The 22409-nt window shown below is 28.8% G+C and overlaps 1 protein-coding gene across 1 annotated transcript; it reads right to left on the bottom strand.

Annotated features, from left to right (window-relative positions):
- Positions 1–6319: 6319 nt before the first annotated feature.
- LOC115697489 (uncharacterized) lies at positions 6320–20736 on the bottom strand. Its single transcript, XM_030624515.2, has 6 exons — positions 20392–20736; positions 18282–18472; positions 14614–15090; positions 14351–14500; positions 7546–7955; positions 6320–6944 (listed from the first exon to the last, which is right to left on the bottom strand). The coding sequence occupies exons 2-6, from the start codon at positions 18454–18456 to the stop codon at positions 6543–6545; spliced, it is 1614 nt and encodes a 537-aa protein (XP_030480375.1). The 5' UTR covers positions 18457–18472; positions 20392–20736; the 3' UTR covers positions 6320–6542.
- Between the last annotated feature and the right edge of the window lie 1673 nt (positions 20737–22409).

Raw genomic sequence — 22409 nt, 5'->3', positions numbered from 1 at the left:
GAACAAAATTTTCAACCGAGATAGATCTTTGACATTGCATTATACATTTAATATTAATGTAAGGATAATGTCATAGTTTCAGTAAAATAAATTAATTTCTAAAAATAATTTCTTAGAATCATCATTCTCTATAATTAAAAAAAGGAACATAATTTTTTTTAAAAAAAATACTTGTTGGTAACCTACTCTAGCAAGTCACTAAATTGCCACCTCATTTTTTAGTATTCATTAATGTGTATTACCCATTAAGAAATTATCCAACTAAATGGGTCCACTTTTAATAGGTATTACCCATTCATGGATAATATTATAAAAAAATTGAGTTTTTATACTTAGTTTTTTAATCTAATTAAAAAAATCTCTTATTTTTACATTATATGAGTTGGTGTTGTTTTATCGGCTGAAAAAAATTAAGAAAAAAAGTTTTTTTGCAAAAAAAAAAAAAAAAGAGTTTGACTTAAGTATTTTATATACAAACATATTTTTGATATAGTGTAAAAAGTAATATATTTTGATATATTTTTTAATTAAGTATTTAAATTAAGCATAGAAATTTAAAATTTTCTTTTATTATTGGTCATTGGATTGAAATCTAATAGTTTAATATTTTTAAAATTAATATTTATAGTTAGATTATTTAGTAATCATCAATGGGTAATACTAATTAAGAAGTGTATATATGAGTGCATTCTTAATGTGTATTATCTATTAATGGATAAAATTAGAAAATTTTGAGTTTTTATGCTTAATTTTTCTATTTAATTAAAAAAAATCTCCCATTTCTATATCATATGGGCTGAGATTGTTCTATCGGTAAAAAAAAAATTAAAAAAAAGTTTTTTAGCAAGAAAAATAAGAAAAGAAAAAGTTGAGTTTGAGTTAAATATTTTTGTATGAACATATTTTTGATATAGTGTAAAAAGAGATATTTTTTGATATATTTTTTTTAATTAAGTAGTTAAATTAAGTATAGAAATTCAAATTTGTGATTTCATTATTCGTTATTAGATCAAAATTCGATAGTTTGATATTTTTAAAATTAATATTTATAGTTAAATTTGTTTAGTAACTATTCATGGGTAATACCTATTAAAAAGTGTTCCATATATATAACATTGTGTGTGGAAATCAATTATCATTTTTTGTCCACATTGGAACAATTTATTAGTGAGAAAAGTTGATTGACATATTTTCAATCTATTTAGTTATATTGTGACAAATGTTAGAATTTAAGATAAGATTTTATCTCAAAATTATTTGGTAATGAAAGGAGTAATGTGTGGCACTTTGACATTGTTAAGACGGTAGTTATTTTTTGTTCACCATTTTGGAAACCTCGATCACAATCAGCTCTTTTCTGGCTCATTATAACTGTGAATCACAAGTGCTTCTTTTTAAGTTTTTGGATTTAGTGGCTTTTTTTTTTTCTTTACTTCATTAGGCTTTTTTTTTTTTTTTTTTTTTTTTTTTTTTGAATTAGATAGTCTTTAGAGGTTTTGTTTGATTTTTTATTTCTTTGAAATTTAGGATAAGATTCCCACAATATTGTCGTAAATTGCTCAATAACAAATTGGGTTGGAATAATTTCCATAGTAATGTTTTTAACTAAAATACAGTTATTGTATTTTACACTACTAGAAAAAATAGCTTTCTATTTGATTTTTAAGCTGGTTTATCTTTAGTTAAAAAAAATTCTCACTACCGAAGACATTTGAGGCGAAGACGTAGGTTTCAAAAATACCGAAACATATGGGGGACCTATGTCTTTGTTTACTTCAAAAAACCGAAGACATAGGCCACTTGTGTATTCGATTATTATGAAATAACCGAAAACATAGGCTACCGTTAACACCGTCACCGCCGAGCCCCAAACCCACGAAACCCTAAAATAAAAATCCTTAAACAATGTTATTTTTCAACTACTACCGTCAAAACTACTATACTTTCGAGCACCGCCATTGATTTTCTAGCAACCACCATAGATTATCCTATCACCACGGTGATACCCAAATCTTATATCATACACACTAAAAAAATATAATATAAGCTAAAAGCATATATTATAGCGATGTATACCTCAACTGAAGTTAGAAGACAACATAAGTCTCAAAATCCCCACCATTAGCCGACCGTCATTCTCCAAAAATCCTAAAAAATTGTCGGCATAAACTCTTAGACCTAACTTCATATCCTAAAATACATTATTTTTTTCTAGTGTATATTAGGGGTGTTCATCACACCGTTCAAACCACCCGCACCACACTGCACCGCAAAAAAATGCGGTTTGAAATTCTTTGCGGTGCGGTCATGGTTTGAATTTTTTCTAAACCGCGTGGTGCGGTGCGGTTTGTAATTTTGAATTGTTGATATGCGGTTCAAACTGCACCGCACCGCACATTATAAAAATTCTAATTTTTATATTTAGTTAGGTCCAATATGTGAATGTCCAACCTAAAGCCCACTAATTATTGTATAATTGAAACTTAATTTTTTATTTCATATTTATTTTCAAGCCTTATGGTATTTTTGACAAGTGTTGCTCAAGCTTTGTTGTATTTGTGATAGTTTAATTATTGGTGATAATCCAAACCGCAAAAACCACACCGCATCATTTATTGCGGTGCAGTTTTTGCGGTATTTAATTTCGCGGTGCGGGTGCAGTTTGAAAAATTAGAAAAACCGCATGTGCGGGTTAGTTTGAAAAAAGGGTCAAAAACCGTACCACCCGCATTGCGAACACCCCTAGTGTATATGTATTTTTGTTGAGAAAACTAGAAGATTTAAAAAAATATATGAGGAAAAATAATGGTGTATGGAGAAAATGGGGTTCAAGAGAGATGGTGGCAGCATTTTTTGTTGAGAGGAAAGATGGAGAAGAAAAAGGAAATGAGAGTTTTAAATTTGAAATTAAGATTTTATAGACATATATATATATATATTCGGTTATTTCAAAATAACCGAAGATATAGGTCTCCACGTGTATTTGATATGAGGCTAAGGTTGTGGAAACCTATGAAGACATAGGCACACCTATGTATAACTAAAGATAAAGGTCTCCATGACTTATGTCTTCGTTTATTTCGAAATGACGGCAGTTATAGGTTTGCGAATTTTTTCTTTCTTTCTCTTCCTACTTTTCTCATCGGTTTTTATATTTAATATCGTTAAAAATCAAAGATATACACCATATTTATTGTAGTGTAGGGACAGGCTACATGCTAGGCACCTACCCTTGTTCGTTTAGGACAAGGATGGTGTCATGTCCTAAAAACTTTTTTCCTTAACAAATATTGTCTTGATAATTTTTGTCTTTTTCCTATTTAATTAATTTAAAAAATTAATTTTTTTTTACAAAAATAAATAATTACTATTTTTTCAATTGAAAATAAATTTTTACAAACGACATTGTACTACTCTTTATCTCTTCCCTTGACAGTGTTTCAAGGTGAGAATTCGGAGACCATAAACCTATAATTTTAAGCTCCAATAAACTAGATTATTTATTGATTCTCATCAACCAAACATTCCTTGTTTATTAATTCAATGATTACTTCACTAAAATATGGAATTGAACTCTTAGTAATTATAAAATTATATTTACTTATTTTTGTTGGAATTATTTTACCAGGATCTTAGATCTACTCACAAGTATGTTTATTAACATCCTAAATAAGAACTTTCTAAAACGATGAAATAAACACATATAAAGTTTAGGAAACCTTACATTGGTTGCAGCGGAATAATATGACTCCTTCCATTCAGATATCTAGCCCTTGATTCCTTTCTGTAGCAGAGCATTATCAATATCTGAACCTGGATCTCTTTCTCTGAATCTTTGATGCTGAAACTCCTTCTTGCTGAAAGTCTTTCTTCACGATCTTCCTCACTATGATTGAGGTATCACTTGCTGTGTGTGGGCACTACTCTTACACTAAGAATTTCGAAATTCAAGAGGGAAGAGAAAGAAGAAGTGGTAGCTAAAGATAGGGAGAGAGAAGGCTCAGTTTTTCTGAATTAGAAGAAGTCAGAAGAAAAGTGTAGAAATTTAGTGTAAATTTCCTGAAGCCTTCACTATCTATTTATAGCATTCCACTAGGGTTAGGTTTGAATTATTTGGCATTAAAATAATGAAAATATCAGTTTAAATTTCCTACAAAAGTGGCAGGCCCTATACTAGTGGATTTGGGCCTCACTTTTTGCAATTTTGCAGTTTTATCTTTTCTGCATCTGATTTTCTCAAAAACGCCAATTTTCTAATTCAACCATTTAAATGCCAATTCTAACTATTTAATAACTATAAATAATTATTAAATAATATTGTCATTTATCATATTTATTAATTGAACCATACAAAGTATCATAATTAACAAATATGCCCCTATAAACTCTTTCTTTACAATTTCGCCCTTACTTAGTGAAAAATTCACAAATAGACATAGTCTAATTTGAGAATTATAATTGATTAATCAAAACCAATTACATGAGTCTTACAAGCAATATTATCTCAACTAGTGGGGGGACCATGGGTCTATATAACTGAGCTTCCAATAAGTAGATCAAGAATTTAGCACTAAAATTCACTAACTTATTAATTCTTCGTTGAATCCACGCATAGAACTTAGAATTGCACTCTCAGTATATAGAATGCTCTATATGTTCCACCATATAGACACATCATTAGTTATCCATTGTTATAATCCTAATGTGATCAATGATCCTCTATATGAATGATCTACACTGTAAAGGGATTAAATTACCGTTACACCCTACAATGTATTTATTCCTTAAAACACTTGACCCCGTATAAATGATATTTCAGCTTATGTGAAATGAGTACTCCACCATTTATGTTCGTTTGGTCAAGCTCGAAGGAGATCATCCTTTGCTTACTATTCGCCAGATAGAAGCTATAGATTCCATGTTTATGCTAGCGCTCCCACTCAATTGCACTACCGTGTTCCCAAAATGTACGTATCACCCTGACCTAAAAGTAGGCTTAACTAACAAATCAAAGAACACGAATAGCCTTTCAAGATTGAGCCTAATCATAACAGGATTAAGAACATTTGATCTAGGATCAACTTGGCGATACTGACTTGAATAGATATTACGGTAAGTTTAATAAATCTAAGTCAAAGTTCAATATCGGTCCCTTCGGATGCATACTCCATGCATCCAACCTGAGCTTTACTTTGACCAATGCTCTGGAAAGAACATAGCACTTCTCCAAATGCAAGTAAACTCTGTTGTAGATTATCATATCAGTAAAACCCTGTGTCTGATAAATCTAGGAAACTTTATTCACATAGTCATGTTTACTTTCCAATGTGTTGACGGCACAATAAACAGGATCAAGTATGTGAAAAGGGTTTCAGATGAATTTATACATTATGTACATATAATCATGAAATAAATCATGTGGACCATGCAACATTAAATGTTATTTCTGATCTATATTAATAAGTAAATCTGATTATATTGAAATGAGTTTTATTTAGGGCATAAAACCCAACAATTTTTACTACGGGGTCCATTGATATAATCAATTATAGTGATTAGCCCTCCATGTGTTGGTTCGTAATTAGTTTTGGTCAAATTATCGTTTTACCATTCTAATTACTTTTGGTGAAATTATCATTTTACCTTCTAATTACTTCTTTATCCTTTAGTTCATTAATTCACTAGTGAAAGTATAATTTAGATCCCATTTAAATTTGTACACAACTTTTTAGTTCTAGAATTAACACTTAAAGGGATATAGCATTCGATTCGTTAGAAAAGTCAGGATTCATAATTGTAGATCATGTTTGCAGCCATCCACATTATTAGATTCCCAAAATAGAAGTTGTAAGAATCATATTCTATGAGAAACTTTAACGAATGAATCAAAGAAACTAATAACATGAACATGAGTTCACGATTACACAAGATTTAAGCCGATCTACTATTGATCGTCGTTATGATATGAATTAGGTCTTTATAGTAAACGACATGTTAGATAAATACAGCTTCATTCATATCGGTTATTATCATATATAATCTCTATTATATACAACACTTTCACTTTGATGTCATACTACATCTGTAATTCATATCGAGATTACTTGCACCGAAGAATGGGCGTCAAGTGGACCGTACTAGCAACCATTGATAAAAGATTCTTAAAATTTAATATGTTGTTGATTGTTTTATTCATAGCTAAGTGGTCTTAGTTCTCTGTACAGCTACAAGCCATAACCTCATATATCAATAAGAAATTTTTTGATATTTAATATAAATTATCCAATAATAAATATTAATAATTTAATATTCAAGCATATATCAAAATATTCAATTATTTATTAATAATTAAAAATGTCTTTACAGACTTTTTAGGACATAAACCCTAACACACGAGCCACACAGAATAGTCTTTATTGAATTAGAAAACCCCAAAGACAAACATGGAAAACAAAATGAATACACATTACAACTAATTTAGATAGTTGTAGCCTTTTCATTATTTTATAAATGAGGATGAGAAAAAGGTTGAGAACAAAGTTTCATATAAACGCTAACAACATCATTGACATAGAGATGAACAGCATTCCAAGGCCAATCTTCAACTTGTACTGTAATGTAGTGAGTCTTTCAATCCTTAAATTGTTTGAAGTGAGAATATAGGAGAAAGCTAATGTTGATATGCATGAGAAAAATAATGCTAATTCTTCTAAGAACTTTTCTTTTGGTTTTTTAATATCATTATAAAAAGATAATGATGTTGTGATCATAATTCCGATAAAAACAAGGATAGAAATCATAAGGCACAATTTAGTTGTACGTTTCATCCTTCTTTTAGCACTTTCGAGAAAAGGGTAATACATTTTGATGAATACATCTTCAGGCGTTAAGCCATTTGAATTTTTCATGTGTGCAAATGAAGGCAGCATATTCCTTTGCACTTCCTGCAGTGGTGAATGTGAAAGGAAAATTAAGTAACTAAGCTACCGTTTGGTAATACGTTTGTTTTCTAATTTTTTAATCACAAAATAAAAATAAAATTTTTGTTTTTAAAAAATTTATTTTTGAAAAACAAAAATACGTTTTGTAATCACTTTTTTTTTTATTTTCAATTTTAAAAACAGAAAACAAAATTGTATTCTGTAATATTCATTTTGATTTTAAATTTTTGATTTTATTTAAGTCGGGTCTAGGTTCGGGGTTAGAGGTCGGGTTTGGCGCTAAGGCCGTGGGAGGATAGAGGTCCGGGTCTAGTCGAAGTCCAAAATATTGATTAAGGAAAAAAAAATATTAAAAGTGACTTTATTTTATTTTTAAAATTTTAATTATCAATTAAAAAATTAAAAAGTAAAAACAGCGTTATAGAACATGTTTTTAAAAAATATTTTCACTTGTCTAATTTTAAAAATAGAAAACTAATTAAAAAAGTATTACCAAACGCCACCTAAATAAATATATTTTCAAAAAAAAAAAAAAAATTATACTTTCTGAGGATGGCTTAGATAATTTAAAATACTCAAATAATAATAAATGTTGCCTTATTACCTTGAAAAGGGATAACTCTTGCTCTAAATGTAGTGTTCCTCCAAGTTCAATGTTGAGTTTATGTGAAGGAGGCAATATTGCAGCATGGTGTAACATATTGTTATTCTCATCATCTTCAAACGTTATTATGATATCCTTAGCTGAGCCAATTTGATGTATCAAACTGAATATGTTTTCATGGCGATTTAGAACAGCAATATGGAATATGGTTCTGTTTTTTTCATCTACTTCCCATACCAAATCAGGGTATAAACCAAGAAGCTCCACCAAAAATTGATAATTACCTAATTCAGCTGCCTCAAATAATAATCTAGTTGGTGTGTTTATTAGATTATGCACCTCGACATTAGGTAAACATACTAGAATCTCCTTCCATATGTGTTTAACAAGTTGAAGGGCTTGATTGCACTCTGAATTAAAACAAGGGATTATTTTATAAATATCTAAAAATAGCAAAAAAATTAACATTTTTACGGATATATAGTTCTTTTTTTTTATATCTTTACGAATTTTAATGCTTTTTTTAACAGCATACAAAATGTTATTTTTCTATTATTTTGAAATTGAAGTTGTTCTCACATTACTGCTATAAGAAAGCAATGTAAAAATATTGATTTAAAAAAAAGGTAAAAAATTTTGAAAAAAGAAAAACATAATTTACAATAATGTAAAAAAAAAAAAAAGTGATTATAAATGCATCTATAAATTAAACATGGTATGAAATAAAACTATGATGTTAACTATTAAGAGGACTTGTAAGCAAGACTTGTATTTTCTCTAATATAAGCAGGACTTGTAATTTTGTTGCCCATAATGTGGCTAAGTGGGCTTTTTCCCACAATTTGGTTGGTGATATTCCGGTATCCACCATCCCTTTAAACATCTTATGTAATGACCGCGAGGTCTAGCTTGTTGATTAATCAAAAACGCTTTTATTCAAAAAAACAAAAAAAAAAAAGGAGTTTCTTTAAACAAAGTAGTACGATTGTTGTTTGATTAAATATTATTTATTCCATATATAAAACTATAAAATTTTATTCTTAACAAGGATGATCACTTTTATGTATATTATTGAGAAAAATGGAGTATAACAACATATTATAATTTGTTGACGCTAAAAAGTGGTTAACACCAGCTTGTTAGATTGGCGAGATGAATAATGAGTTTAAGTAAAAAATTTAGAGAGATACACACAATCTATAATAGTTCACTCCCCATGTGACAATGATAACAAAGCTACATCTACTTCGAATTAATTGTTCACAGGATAGTAATTAGAAAAAAAAAAATACTAAGTGTTTAGGATCTAGTTTCTAAAGAGAAACTAGAGAGAGATACTCTGACCTTGTAGATAGTTTTTTGAATATGAAAAACAAGCTCAAGGAGCTCTCCTTTTACAGTTGAAGGAGGCCCAAAAAAATATAAGAAAAATATAAATTAGATATTTTTGACCATAGATTATGATCCAATGGTAAAAATTAGCTACTGGTAGTGATAGTCATTTTTCGAAGCGCGGCTAGACCTGCTGTGGGTAACCCAGAACTTATTTTTGTAACTCCAGTGTGGTGAAATTTGAGGTTGATAGCTTCAGAATTGCGATTTAAGTGAGAGACTGACTTGATAGATCATTGAAATATCTTCGAAACCCAAGTTGAATCGCATCAATCATATCAATATTGAGTGAGTTATGACCGTTTTACTGAAGACAGTTCATGAACCAACGCCTAGGTGACATCCCAGCTCCTAGGTTGACATATGGACACTGGGTAAGTGTAAAAATGTCCAAGGATTGTACTTTAAGATTCCTAAGTGATATTTTGAGAATATTTTGAGTGATATTTTGACATCACTTAGTCTATTTCTGTGTTCTCGTGAAGTTGGTCACCAATTCATGGAGATGTTGTTTTGCGGAAACTGGTCACCAGTCACTAAATGTGTAAATTTTAGTAGTGTTTATTCTCAACAAGGATGATCACTTTTATGTATACTATTGTCAAAGATGGAGTATAACAACATATTATTTTTTGACGCTGGAAAGTAGCCAACACTAGCTTGCCAGATTGATGAGATGAATAATGAGTTTAAGTAAAAAAATTTAAAGAGACACACACAATCTATTTTAGTTAGCTCCCCATGTTGCGATGGTAATGGAGCTACATCTATTTTGAATTTATTTCTCACGAGATAGTAATTAGAAAAAAGGCTAAGTGTTTAAGCTCTAGTTTCTAGAGAGAAACTAGAGAGATATGCTCTAACCATGTGGGTAGTTTTCTGCATGTGAAAAATGAGCTCAGGGAGCTCTCCTTTTATAGTTGAAAGAGACCCACAGAAATAAGAGAAAAATATAACTTAGATATTTTTACAATATATTATGATCCAACGGTGAAAATTAGCTACTGATGGTGATAGTCATTTTTCAGTCCAGCGGGCCCCGCTGCGGGTAACTTGGAGCTTACTTTTGTAACTTCTTTTGGGGTGAAATTTGAGGTTGATATCTTTAAAATTGTGACTGAATTAAGAGACATGACTTGATAGATCATTGAAATAACTTTGAAATGCAAGTTGAATTGTGTTAATCAAATTAATATTGAGTGAGTTATGGTCATTTTACTAAAGGCATTTCATGAACCAGCGCTCAGGTTGACATATGGATGCTGGGTAAGTGTAGAAATGTCCAAGGGATGTACTTTAAGATGCCTAAATAATATTTTGAGAGATATTTTGACATCAATTAGTCTATTTCTATGTTGTGGTGAAGCTAGTCACCAATTCTCGGAGATGTTGTTGTTCTGCAGAAATAAAAGACTCGAAACCTCTTCATTTTTCGAGTGAGTTTTCCATGTTGGAAATGAGAAATGCGAAGTTTTTAATTTGACTTATCTAACTTCATGGATCTTATTTATTGTAAAAACTAGACGGACGGTCAAAACAGAATCAAAATCGGATAAGCAAAACCTAGTGCACTAGGCCATTTGTCAACCTCGGCGCTGGGCACTCATTCCTAAGATCCTAGGATGTCATTTTGATACTTTTGAGATTCTTGAACTTGAGGATGAGATCTCCTACCTCGTTTTTGGCCATTCCATATTTATTGTTCGAATCAGATTTGGCATTTGCATAATTGAAACCAGCGCAACAGGTTGATTGTCAACCTGGGTTCTGGGCCCAACACCAGGTCAACCTTGGCATTGGGCCCTGTTTATAGGGCCTTAGTTTGTAATTTTATCCCCAAGTTCGCTTGAATCTTCATTATTTCCGATGAAAAAAATAAATGCCTAGAACACTTTTTCAAGAAAATGATTGGAAACAGCCCAAGTTAACAGTATGTCAACTTAGGTGCTAGGCCCAGTGCCAGGTGTCAACTTGGGCACTGAGTCCCTTTTATGGCCCTTCAAAATTTCTATTTGGTTCCTAAAAATAAGTGAATCTTAATCTTTGCTGAAAACGAAGAAGATGCTCGGAAGAGTTCTAGAAATTCATCATCAAAATCACCCTAGGTCTACAAAATATCAACCTCGGCGCTGGGTCAGCCCAAGGTTTCAACTTGGGTGTTGGGTCGTGCTTCTGGCACCCAAGAAGTGATGTTTCTTTCCCAAAAGTACCTATTTCCCTATTTTTTATGAAGACAAAGAAGATGTGAAATTTGGATTGTCGATCTAATACTTGAAAGGCACCCAGATTGACAAATTGTCACCCTAAGCACTGGGTGCCTGGGCACCAAGTGCTCCGGGTGCTCAAAAATGAACTTGCTCTGAATATTATTCAAATGCCTCAAATTTGTCTGTGGTATGTCTAATTGATGTTATAATGCAAAGTTTGACCAATTTTCACTAAGACGGTCCTAGTTAGGGATGTCAACTTGGGTGCTAGCTAAAACCCTAGGTGCTCAACTTGACTTATGGGGTGCAGGTTCATGTAATTTCAGCTCCTGGGGCCATGATTTGATTGCTTCATGTATTCATGGTACAGAATACTAAAAGATACAAAGTTGGAAACGAGTTATCAAAGTCCAAACTTCTATCCTAGAGTTCCCGAAGTCAACCTAAGTGCAGGGCTAGGGACCCCTCCCAGGTCGACTTGCTATAATTTGGGACTACTCAACTCTGAGATGTCATCTTTTTTGCAACCTGACAAACATTGATGTTCATATCATCAAGGTTACTTTTGGTGTAAAAATTTGCCCCCCAAGTCAACTTCGCACTTGTGGGAGGTTGACTTAGTGACGTGAACTAAGCCCATTTCTCTTGAAACTAACAGGTGGGCATTAATTTTGACAATCTTAGATTATTGTTTCGATTCTTCAAGCATTCCCACTGAGAGTAGGAGTTTAAATTCCCATTCCCTGTTGAATAGTAGAATTCAAAATTCTAAGTATAGAAGGAGAAGACAAAAGATGACCATCTTTTTCTTATCATTTATCTTTTCTTTTTCAACTTAAAATTTATATAACTCCTTCAGTGATTTCTTTTGATTTGAGATACTATTAAATCATGCCGACATTGGAATGTCAACATTTACTTTGATTTTTGGCTTTTGTCTTAGCATTGACTCTCTCGTCACACTCTATGTTTATGTGATTATAGATGTAACTGTTGTCTTCTGTCAGGTTGTCGCTTTTAAGTGCTTTAGCATTCCCTTGGATATATTTCAGCGAAGGTGGTCTTATTCATCTCCTTAGTTTGATAGCAGAGGAGGCCTTTATTAACTCCTTAGCTTTATAGCACATGTTGCCTTCAACATCCCTTCGACTTTGCAGAAGAGGAGGCCTTCAACATCCCCTCAGCTTTGTAGCAGAGGAGGCCTTCAACATTCCCTCAGCTTTGCAGTGAAGGAGGCCTTCAACATCCCCTTGGCTTTGCAGTACAGGAGGTCTTCATCATCTCCTTAGCTTTACAGCACAAGTTGCCTTCAACATCCCCTCGACTTTGCAGCAGAGGAGGCCTTCAACATCCCCTCAACTTTGTAGCAGAGGAGGCCTTCAACATTCCCTCAGCTTTGCAGTGAAGGAGGCCTTCAACATCCCCTTGGCTTTGCAGTACAGGAGGTCTTCATCATCTCCTTAGCTTTACAGTGGAGGAGGTCTTCTTGAAGACTGTCAGTTTTGTCACTAGCTGATCTTTGGTCAATTGAGGATATGACACTGGGTGCTCCAAGTACTCAAAAATGAACTTGCTCTGAATTTGATTCTGATACCTCAAATATGTTCGCGGCATGTCTATTGGATGTCCAATGAAAAGTTTAACCTTTTTGCACTAAGACGGTCCTAAAAACTGAAATCCTAGTTAGAGATGTCAACTTGGGCACTGGTGAGACCCTAGGTGCCCATGTTGACTTACTAGGTGCAAGTTCATGTAATTTCAGCTCACAATGCCTAGATTTGATCGTTTCATGTCTTCATAGTACATAGTACGAAAAGATAGTGAGTTGGAAATGAGTTATCAAAGTCCTAACTTCCATCTCGATGTTCTCGAAGTCAACCTGGGCGCAGGGCTAGGGACCCCACCCAGGCCGACTTGCTAAATTTTAGGACTACTCAATTTTGAGATGTTACCTTTCTTGCCACATGTCAAACATTGATGTCCACATCATCAAGACTACTTTTGGTGTAAACATTATTAGACACTCCTATTACTTTTTTTGTTAGGAGACACACCTATAGCTTAATTTTAATTAAATAGAAAAATGACATTGGTAACATTTTTCTTTCATTAGGAAGGATAATTTCTCCCAATATTATTATTGATATGCACCATTATTATTTTCTCTCAATATTAATTTATGTACTCTTTTAGTATAAATTATTTTAAATATAAAAGTCATGTTTAGTATTAAATATGAAAATATTGTATGAATTCTTCTAGTATTAAATATAAAAATATTTAGTTTTAAAGAAATTATTTAATAGAAAAAAAATTGACATGAAAAAAAAATTAATATTTAATTTAATTTAGATAAATTTAATTATTTTGAAAAAACATCTTAAGAAAGATAGTTTCGTGTTTCTGATAACAACACAGTCGTTGTGTAAAAATTAAGTTATCAGATTAATTTTTTGGAATAATTTAGTGGTGAGAATATATTTTGGCTTAGAAGAGAAAAGTTTATGATAAAGTAGTAAGCTTTTTTATCAATTGTTTGTAATTTGCTTTTGTTACACAATTTGGAAGCCAAGAAACTCTTGTGGCTATAACATACACAAGGTCGGACTTAATCTTTAGTGGCACATAGAAAAAAAAAATTAACTCTTTTTTTTTTTAAAAAAAAAATGTGTATTTTTAAAATAGAAAAAAAAATTGTGTATTTTTAAAATAGTAAAAAAAAATAGGGATTATTTCACAAATATATATAAAAAAACAAAAAAATAAAATCACAAAAATATAGTTGTACGGAATTTTAAACATTTTTACGATTTTTATAATTTTATTTACAAAAAATACTATCTTTCAATGTTACACTCTTGTTAATCTGTTGTTGATTTTAAACTAAATTAAGCAAATTCTAGACTAAATTAAATCTTGTAGAAATGTGTAGCAATTTTAATAGATACTTAACACAAAAAGATGGGTATTCCATAATCTTGCATTATTAATTTAATATTTTTTAAACACCCATCTTATTTTATTTATTTATTGTTTTTTTGATTTTGGAGGGGGAGGATTCGAACTTTAGACCTCCTCTATACGAGGAGAAGTGTGGAACCACTAGACTATGCCTATGACGACTTTCATCTTATATTATTAATGTAAAAAAATTTATTAAATAAAATGAACAAAAAAAATAATAGTAGTTTAATAGATATGCATACTTGAGAAGGTGTAGCTTGTTCGTATTGTAGAAGTTTTGTGATGACAAAATGCATAGGGCTTCCTTGCTAAAATATGCAACGCGGTATTGTTATGCATATCACAAGCCATGGCCAGCGCTCTGTCGTCTTCAAACATTTTCAAGGCTAGATCTGTGTAATATATATGTTAATTTAATCATACAATACAAATTACTATTAGTACTAATATTCTATATTGTTGGATAAATGAAATCAATGATATTTATATTTATAGATGTGCGTACCATACAAATCAAAGTTGATACAATTGAAGAAAATTCCAATCCGTTCTCCTTTTCCAAGAATACTCTTTGTTAAAGGATATAAAAACCATGACATTTCACTTTGACCAAACAAAGTAGCCATGTAGAGGGGTGTCATTCCTTGGCCACCGCGTATGAGTGGTAAACTCTCATTTTTCTGGATCATAATGGTTGCAATTTCTATGCTTCCATTCAGAGCTGCATGGCAAAATGCAGTGTTCCCTTTAGAGTCTTGCAAAGCCACATCGATTTCGTCCATCAAATTTATCAATTCCTTCACAAACTGTACGTGTTTTGCTCCAGTGGCAATGTGAAGAACAGTTTCTTCAGCCCAAGTAATTGCTGTTCTTAATAATTGGCTCTGCTTTTGTATCATTGCTTTTGCAGCTCTCCAATCATTTTTCAATGCAGCTTTGTAAAGGGGAAGACCAATTTGTAGATATTGTTGTCTTGCTAGTTCTACGTTAAATTGTAGTAGTTAATATATTTATATATATCTGCAATAATATTTTTATTATTGTTGGTAGACTATAGATAACTTAATAAATTTTAGTGAAAAAAACTATGGGAGCTCTGTAGACCCCTAAAAGAAGGCTACATCGATTTAATAGTTATGATTCTATTTTTGTTATATGACAATATATAATCATAATATATATAAATTGGTAATTTTCCTAAAATTCAATATCCAAATCAAAGTGAAAAGAAGTTTTATTACCAAAGAATTTTGTAATAACTATAATATCGTGTTTTTGTTAAGGCATGAAAAACCCCTACTAATTTAGAAATCAGAATGAGACGCCATTTAAGGGAGCCAAAATGTAGAAATTTATATAAGTGGTGCAAAATGTAAAATTTTGAAAATAAATCAAGGAACATTTACTATTATACTATTTAATTTTCAGAAGAAAAAATTGGGGGTGGCCAAGGTAATGAGCATGTATTCAAGAGCTTATTTTAAATTTGCACCGCAAATAATTTTGATTTATTTATTGGCATTTTTGTCACTAATTAATTTTGTTCAAATTAATTTAAAGTTTTTTTTTTAACACTTTAGATATGTGAATTTTGTTCTCCACCTCTTTTTGAAGTTATTTTTGTCAAGGCATTTAATTCTGTTAGAAGTTTGTACGAGTTTGTTAGTGCTGTTGTTCTTGTTTTTCGTTTCTGTTGAATCTGTTATTGCTTTGTTTGTTCTGTCTATAAACTCTCCAGCTCTCTCAATACAATAGAACCTTTACAATCTTTCAATTCTTTCTTTCTCTTTCTCTCTGATCTTTCTCTCCTCTTCTCTTTCTGTTACTTGTTCTTGATACTGTGTATCAATGGTGAGAAAAGCTTCAAACAGTAACAATTTTGATAACATTTATCTTCAACTACCAGCCATCACCAAAAACTTATAATCTTTAATAATAAATTATAAATAGCTACTCATGAAATCTCTACCTTAAAGTACTTCCAAAAACTTATCAGCAACAGTTCCAACAAAAAAAAACACAGAGTATATGATAGAGTAAGAGGTGGATAGTTAGGGATGTCTTGTTAGTAGAAGTGTTTTGAGTCATGGTATAGGGGAAGAATTTGAGTCAGTGTCTAGAGGTGACACTATTGTTGTTGTGGGGGCTCATCAGCATCACCTCCACGGTGATTCAAATAATACAAGTTTAAAACTTCACTTGTTAAGGTGACACAAATTAGTGACACCAAAGTCTAAATGAAAATAATAATTTTTTTCCAAGTCCAATAATGTTAGATATAATATCTTCTTAAAATTATTTCCATAAAAAATAGTTATTAAGGTAAATTATTGTAATAGTAGTATGGTCTTTACTCTATATTCTTGAAAAGAAATTATTCAAATAACCGAAACCCTTCTATTTTACCTCAAAATTTTATATTACCTTGTAAAATTTCTTTAAAATATATCATTAAGACTTTATTTTTTTAATATTTTCATATTTTAGTCCTTACCAATATATAATATTATTAAAATACTATGTTAACATATATTTTAATTTCATTCATTAAATTCAAGGTGATATTCATTAAATACTATGATCATAGTTTAGACAATATTTTTGTTAGTGATATTCAAAATCTTATTATGCATGTTTCTTGTTAGGTTGGTTCCAATCATTTCATTCCTGGCGAGAAGAATAAAGTGACCCTTGGTTCGGCAAAGATTAATCTGCAAAAAAATTGTTCTCTTTTGTCTAAGGTTGTAATTGACAATCCTATTGATCATTGTTTTTTTTTTTTTTGAGCTGAAAATGCATTTTATATTAGATGAATAATCATAATACATCCTATTGATCATTGTTGATGATGGTATTAATAGGAATTTTTGTACTCTTCAGAAATAAAAAATAAATAAATATATATGTCCATATAAAAGAAAAATAAAATTTAAAAACAATTAGTAAAATATATTTAGAAAAATAATAAGTATTAATTATAAATATAGAGCATGTTGAATTTTTAATTTAAAATAAAGGAATTCAAAGCATACTTAGTGTAGAGTATTTGCAATTTGGTTGTTCCATTAATATTTTTAAATAAACTTAAAATTAAAATAGTGAAGTTTTTTTTTTTTTTTTGAACACAGAACCAAATTACAAAGGATTAGGCATGTCATGCTCAATAGCAAGATTTACACAAGAGTGATTAACCCCAATTCACATAGCACTAGCTTTGTTTGCCAATCCATATTTATGTATTGTTTGTAATATATATTCTGTAATATATATTTATATATTCAGTGTGTACTATTTAATTTTGTGGTTAGAATAAAAAAAATTACTGAAATATTATATTTTTTTAGTATTGGTTCAACACTAAATTTGAGTTTTAGTATTAGAGATGACCTTATAAGAGTCAAGAATAAATATATTTTTTTATTATTTTTGTTGCTGAAATACAAAAATATCAGTTAGTGTACATTATTATTGCTTTTTTTTTCAAGAAAAAAATAAGTAAATAAAGAATATATAAAATCGTTATTGTGTTTAGGACGTTATTATTTTTTAAATTTATTATTATTTTTTTTCTTTTTGATATGGTGTTGGAAGAGAAAGGGTTTGAAATTATTCGTTTCTTATTTTATTATTTTATTAGGGCTCCTTTGATAGTTTGGTAAATTGTATAAGAGTCATTATTTATTACGATCAATACTTTAATACAATGTAAGTTTAATATTATTTAATAAATAATCTGTATTAGTTGTATTGAGATTCAGTTTATTAAAAATATATTATAATTTTACATAAGTTATTAATACAAGTCGATACTAAATAATATTGGTAATCAAATAATGTTTATAATTTGATTTTTTCCTTGTTTAATTATAGTAATTTTAAATTGGTAATAAATAATATCTATAACGTAATACTATTCCATAGTTTTATTTACATAGTCTTATTCAAGTTTAAAATTTTACTTGGAAATCTATTTATCCAGAAATACACTAGCTTTAAAAAAAATGCAGTATATTTAAGAAATAAAACATTAATAATAAAAAAATAAAGAGAAATTATAATTTACAATACATGCATAATGCACGTGTCAATCAAATAAAATATGTATATATATTAAGCAAATAAATAAATAAAATAAAATGATATGTATAACCAAGAGAGAGAAGAGAAACTCACTGGAACCATCAAAAAGACAGAGTAGGGGTTTATTAATACGATGTTGATCTGAAGTGACAGTGTGCTCTTCCGTGGGAACTCTTCCGTCTTGTGTGACTATTTTAATTTTGATTTCACATTCATCATCTTTTGCTTCTGTGGTCACTCTTCTATCCACCTCTTTATTTACTCCCATTTTTTTTCTTTTTTTTCTTTAAACCAATGTTTTCCAAGAAAAAGGATTGAGGAAAAACAAAACGTGTAAGTTAAAATAAATAGAAAAAATAATTAAGATAAAAATAAATTATATGACTATGAACTGTAAACGCAAATTTTTATGAAATATATATGTTGGCATGCAATACACTAACTACTATGAAATTAAATAATTTATTTATAAATACAATATTGTCAATATGTGTACCACTTGTTTTCTAACGAATATATTAATGTCTAAAACTTGTTTCTCAATTTTCAGCACTAGCTTGTCTTATCTAGAGCCACCATTATTCGAAGACTTAGTAACCACTTGGCTTGTAAATATGGTAAACACAAGAAACTAGAACGTGTACTCTCTTTCTTCAGAAAAAAAAAAAAAAAAAAAAAAAACAGGAAAAATAACATATTCCGTCTTTCTTGAAAAAAATAAACAGCATATGATACTCTACGTCTATAATTTCAAAATATTCTCCCACTTTTTTTTTCTTTTTTGAAGTGTAATATTCTCCCACTTAAAGAAATTAAGTTATTTTTTTTGAAAGCTAGATAAATAAATAAAGTTATATGGAATATGGTAATGAATTTGGTGGAAACAAGAAAAATTATTCCTATTATTTATCCCCACAAAATAATGCTTATGTTGAAAATACATTAGTATTTATAACGTGAAAGGACGGAAATAAAATACCTCCATCCGTTGCATTTCGTACACTTTTTTTCTTGAAAATAAATTTCGTACACTTAAAAATGACTTTTTTTCAAAAAAAAAACAAAACAAGCATATTAATGGTCGAATTTACAATCTAAAATTTTTAATTACTAAAATACATTTGTAAAATTTTAAAATTACACAAATATAATTTTCTCAGCAAAAAATAAAAAATAACTAAAAAATAATAAAAAATAAATCTCCGGTCAACTATAAATCAATTATAAATAAACTATAAATAAGCAAAATAACAAAAAAAAATATCTCATGACAACTATAGTACAACTATAAATAAATTATAAAACAACTAAAATAATAATTTATTATTTTTATTAAAAAAATATTTTTGTAAATAAAAAAGCTCAAAAAATAAAAATAAAACTTTTTCCGTATTGAACTCTAATTATATCTCAGAAAAACAACACGAAAAAGTTCCATAAATATGATTGGAGTTCAACATAAAATTTAAAATTTTAGGATATAAATTGTGTTAAAAGTATTTTTCATGAATATGATGAATTATCATTGAATTTAAAGGTTGATATACAAGGATAATAGTACTCCTTAAAGCGTCCTCCTGGTGTTGGCATCAAAAAAAAGTTTTTATTCAATTTTTTTTGTTTTGTTTTTTTTTTTTTTTTTATGATTATGTATGTTGTAGTTATTTAAGTTAATTTGTAAAATTTTAGAAAATTTTAAATAATTTATAGTGCCAACAAATAAGATTTAAATTGTTACTTAGCACAAATATAAAAAATAAACGGTAAATTGTGACATAAATATTTAATGTTTCAGATTTTATACACTTAAATATCTAATGTTTATTTTTAGAGGCAAAAATACCTAATGTTACAATTCTCTTATACTGCTTAAAAAAATAAATATTAGGTATTTAAGTGTATAAAATTTAAAACATTAAGTATTTATGCCGCAATTTACCTAAAAATAAATAATACAGCGTGTCATAAAATATAAAAATTTTATTTTTGATATTGTAAATTATTAAAAAATATATAAATACTCTTAAATAATCCTAATATACACCAATATATAAAAAATAGATTAAAAAACTTTTTTAAATGTCAATAATCAGTTGTATATTGGGGTTATTGATTTCCAATAGCAAGTAAAGATGTAACATAGATATTCGTGTACGTACTAATAAGTAGAGAGTAGTAGTATAGAATAGAATGAAAAGCGTACCTGTTATGAACTTATGAGCTTCAAAGTCTTTGAAAGAGTGTATGAGCTGGGTAGAGAGGAGTCATTGATATATGTTTATATAAGAAGGAGAGTCTGAACAGAATCATTCTGTGGGCGCGTCAACCCGATAATCATGACGAGACGAGAATACCTATTGCGTACGTGTTACACATTAATTGAAAGTCCCAATGAAATTTTCTACAAATTTAAAAATTGTATTAATTTGTTAATTTCTGCTAGAAGACATGGTGATAGTTTCAAACTCATTGAGTGGGGAGAAGGAAACAGGAAATTTAATCAACTTTTCTAGGGAAACTTCATCAATGTTTCATCAACTCCAATGTTCTCTTGAGCTTTTTATAGAGAAATACTGGTGTCTAAGCACTTTTTCTATGTGTCAGTATCACTATTGGTCTAATTAAGTTTTGAATCCCATAAAATTTAATATAATAAATTTTAAGAAATTTCGCTAGCCAATCGCAACATGACATGAAAATAGTACCTAATAACAATATTTTTTTTTTTATAAGATAAATGGTAAAGACCATCATTGTATGGTCAGTATTTTTAGGGGATATAATATTATTATTGGTGTGTAATTTAATATTAAGTTTTAATAAAAATTATAAAAAATTATTAATTAATTATAAGATAACTACTAGATTAGTACACTACAGCAGCTCTTTTATTGTGAATTTTTTATAATTTCATTACACATATAATATTGTGAATTTTTTATTTATTAGTTAAATACAAATTTCATAGTACGGGTAGTGAAATGCATTTATTAAATTAGTAATACTAAATGTTTCCTTTGAATTATAAAATCTACAGATTTATATTTTATTATTATTTTTTTTTTGTACAAAAATTCTCTTGAACTATAACAACTATAGCAAATGTCTTTTTATTACATTTCGTTCATTTTTCAAACTATTTATTAACATATTACTGATGTTCCGTTAATATATATGGTGTGATTTAAAAGTTATAAAAAATACAAACATAAATTGTGCTCTAGAGATAAAATTTAAGAATATTTTAAGAGTTATTTTTTGTGTGTAGCATTAATAAATTAAATTTTAAATAATATCAGTTAGATAAATAGATTATCGTAATATAAAAAATTAATAGAAGATAACAAAAGTTACAATAAATTGTAATTTTTATCGAAAATTTTTTTTGCAATAGAACAAAAATTAAAGTAATAAAACAAAAATTTAGAGGACCAAATTTTACAATTGTAATAGTAATGAGGGACAAATTCTTATTTATCCTACAAAATTGTACTATATTTATATACTTTTGCCAATAGTTTGTTATTTATCACTTAAAAACTAATTAAAATTCACTCAGAGAAAAAATAGATTGTCTTTATTGTCAACATATAATAGAAATATTAGTCATAATTTTAATTATTAAAATATGAAATAGATTAGACCAAAATACTTGATAAAAAAAAACAAATGAAATAAAACAATCATAATTGAAAATTTATTACTTTTTGTTTAACAATCAGTTTTATTTTAATTGTATTTTCAAGTAAGATGAAGTTATTAATACTATTTTTTTAAATATTTTATTAGTTATTATTTTTTAATTTATTAATCATATCAAATATATTAGATTCTTATAACTTTTTATTACTATAAAAAATCAATTTATGTGAAACTGTTACTAACAATTTAGTTATTTTGTAAATAATAAGTGTTTATTTAATTGTTTGAATATTATTTTTAGAAATAAAAATTATTGAGAAAATTATTAGATATCTACTATATTTATAAAATATATGAAATTTAAAATTCATGTTATTGTAATTATAGACCCACAATTTTTTATTTTTTTTTTTTGAAATTGCTACAAAATTATTATCAAATACACATTTTCTTAATCACTTAATTATTATACTTGTATTACAAAATTATAGCATATATAATGATGTGAACTTTGAAAAGAACAAATAATAATAATAATAATAATAATAATAATAATAATAATAATAATGTGATTTGGAT

This window comes from Cannabis sativa, chromosome 7, assembly GCF_029168945.1.
Source record: "Cannabis sativa cultivar Pink pepper isolate KNU-18-1 chromosome 7, ASM2916894v1, whole genome shotgun sequence".
Lineage (NCBI taxonomy): Eukaryota > Viridiplantae > Streptophyta > Magnoliopsida > Rosales > Cannabaceae > Cannabis > Cannabis sativa.
This window is presented reverse-complemented; position numbering and strand designations above follow the sequence as displayed.

Bases quoted from the DNA above. Each gene is read 5' to 3' on its own strand.
- LOC115697489 (XM_030624515.2), bottom strand. From the start codon at position 18,456: ATGGGAGTAAATAAAGAGGTGGATAGAAGAGTGACCACAGAAGCAAAA. The intron at 7,956-14,350 runs GTATGCATATCT...GTTTTAATTCAG, and splicing joins AACAAGCTACACCTTCTCAA to AGTGCAATCAAGCCCTTCAA. The intron at 6,945-7,545 runs GTAATAAGGCAA...TCACCACTGCAG, and splicing joins AAGAGTTATCCCTTTTCAAG to GAAGTGCAAAGGAATATGCT.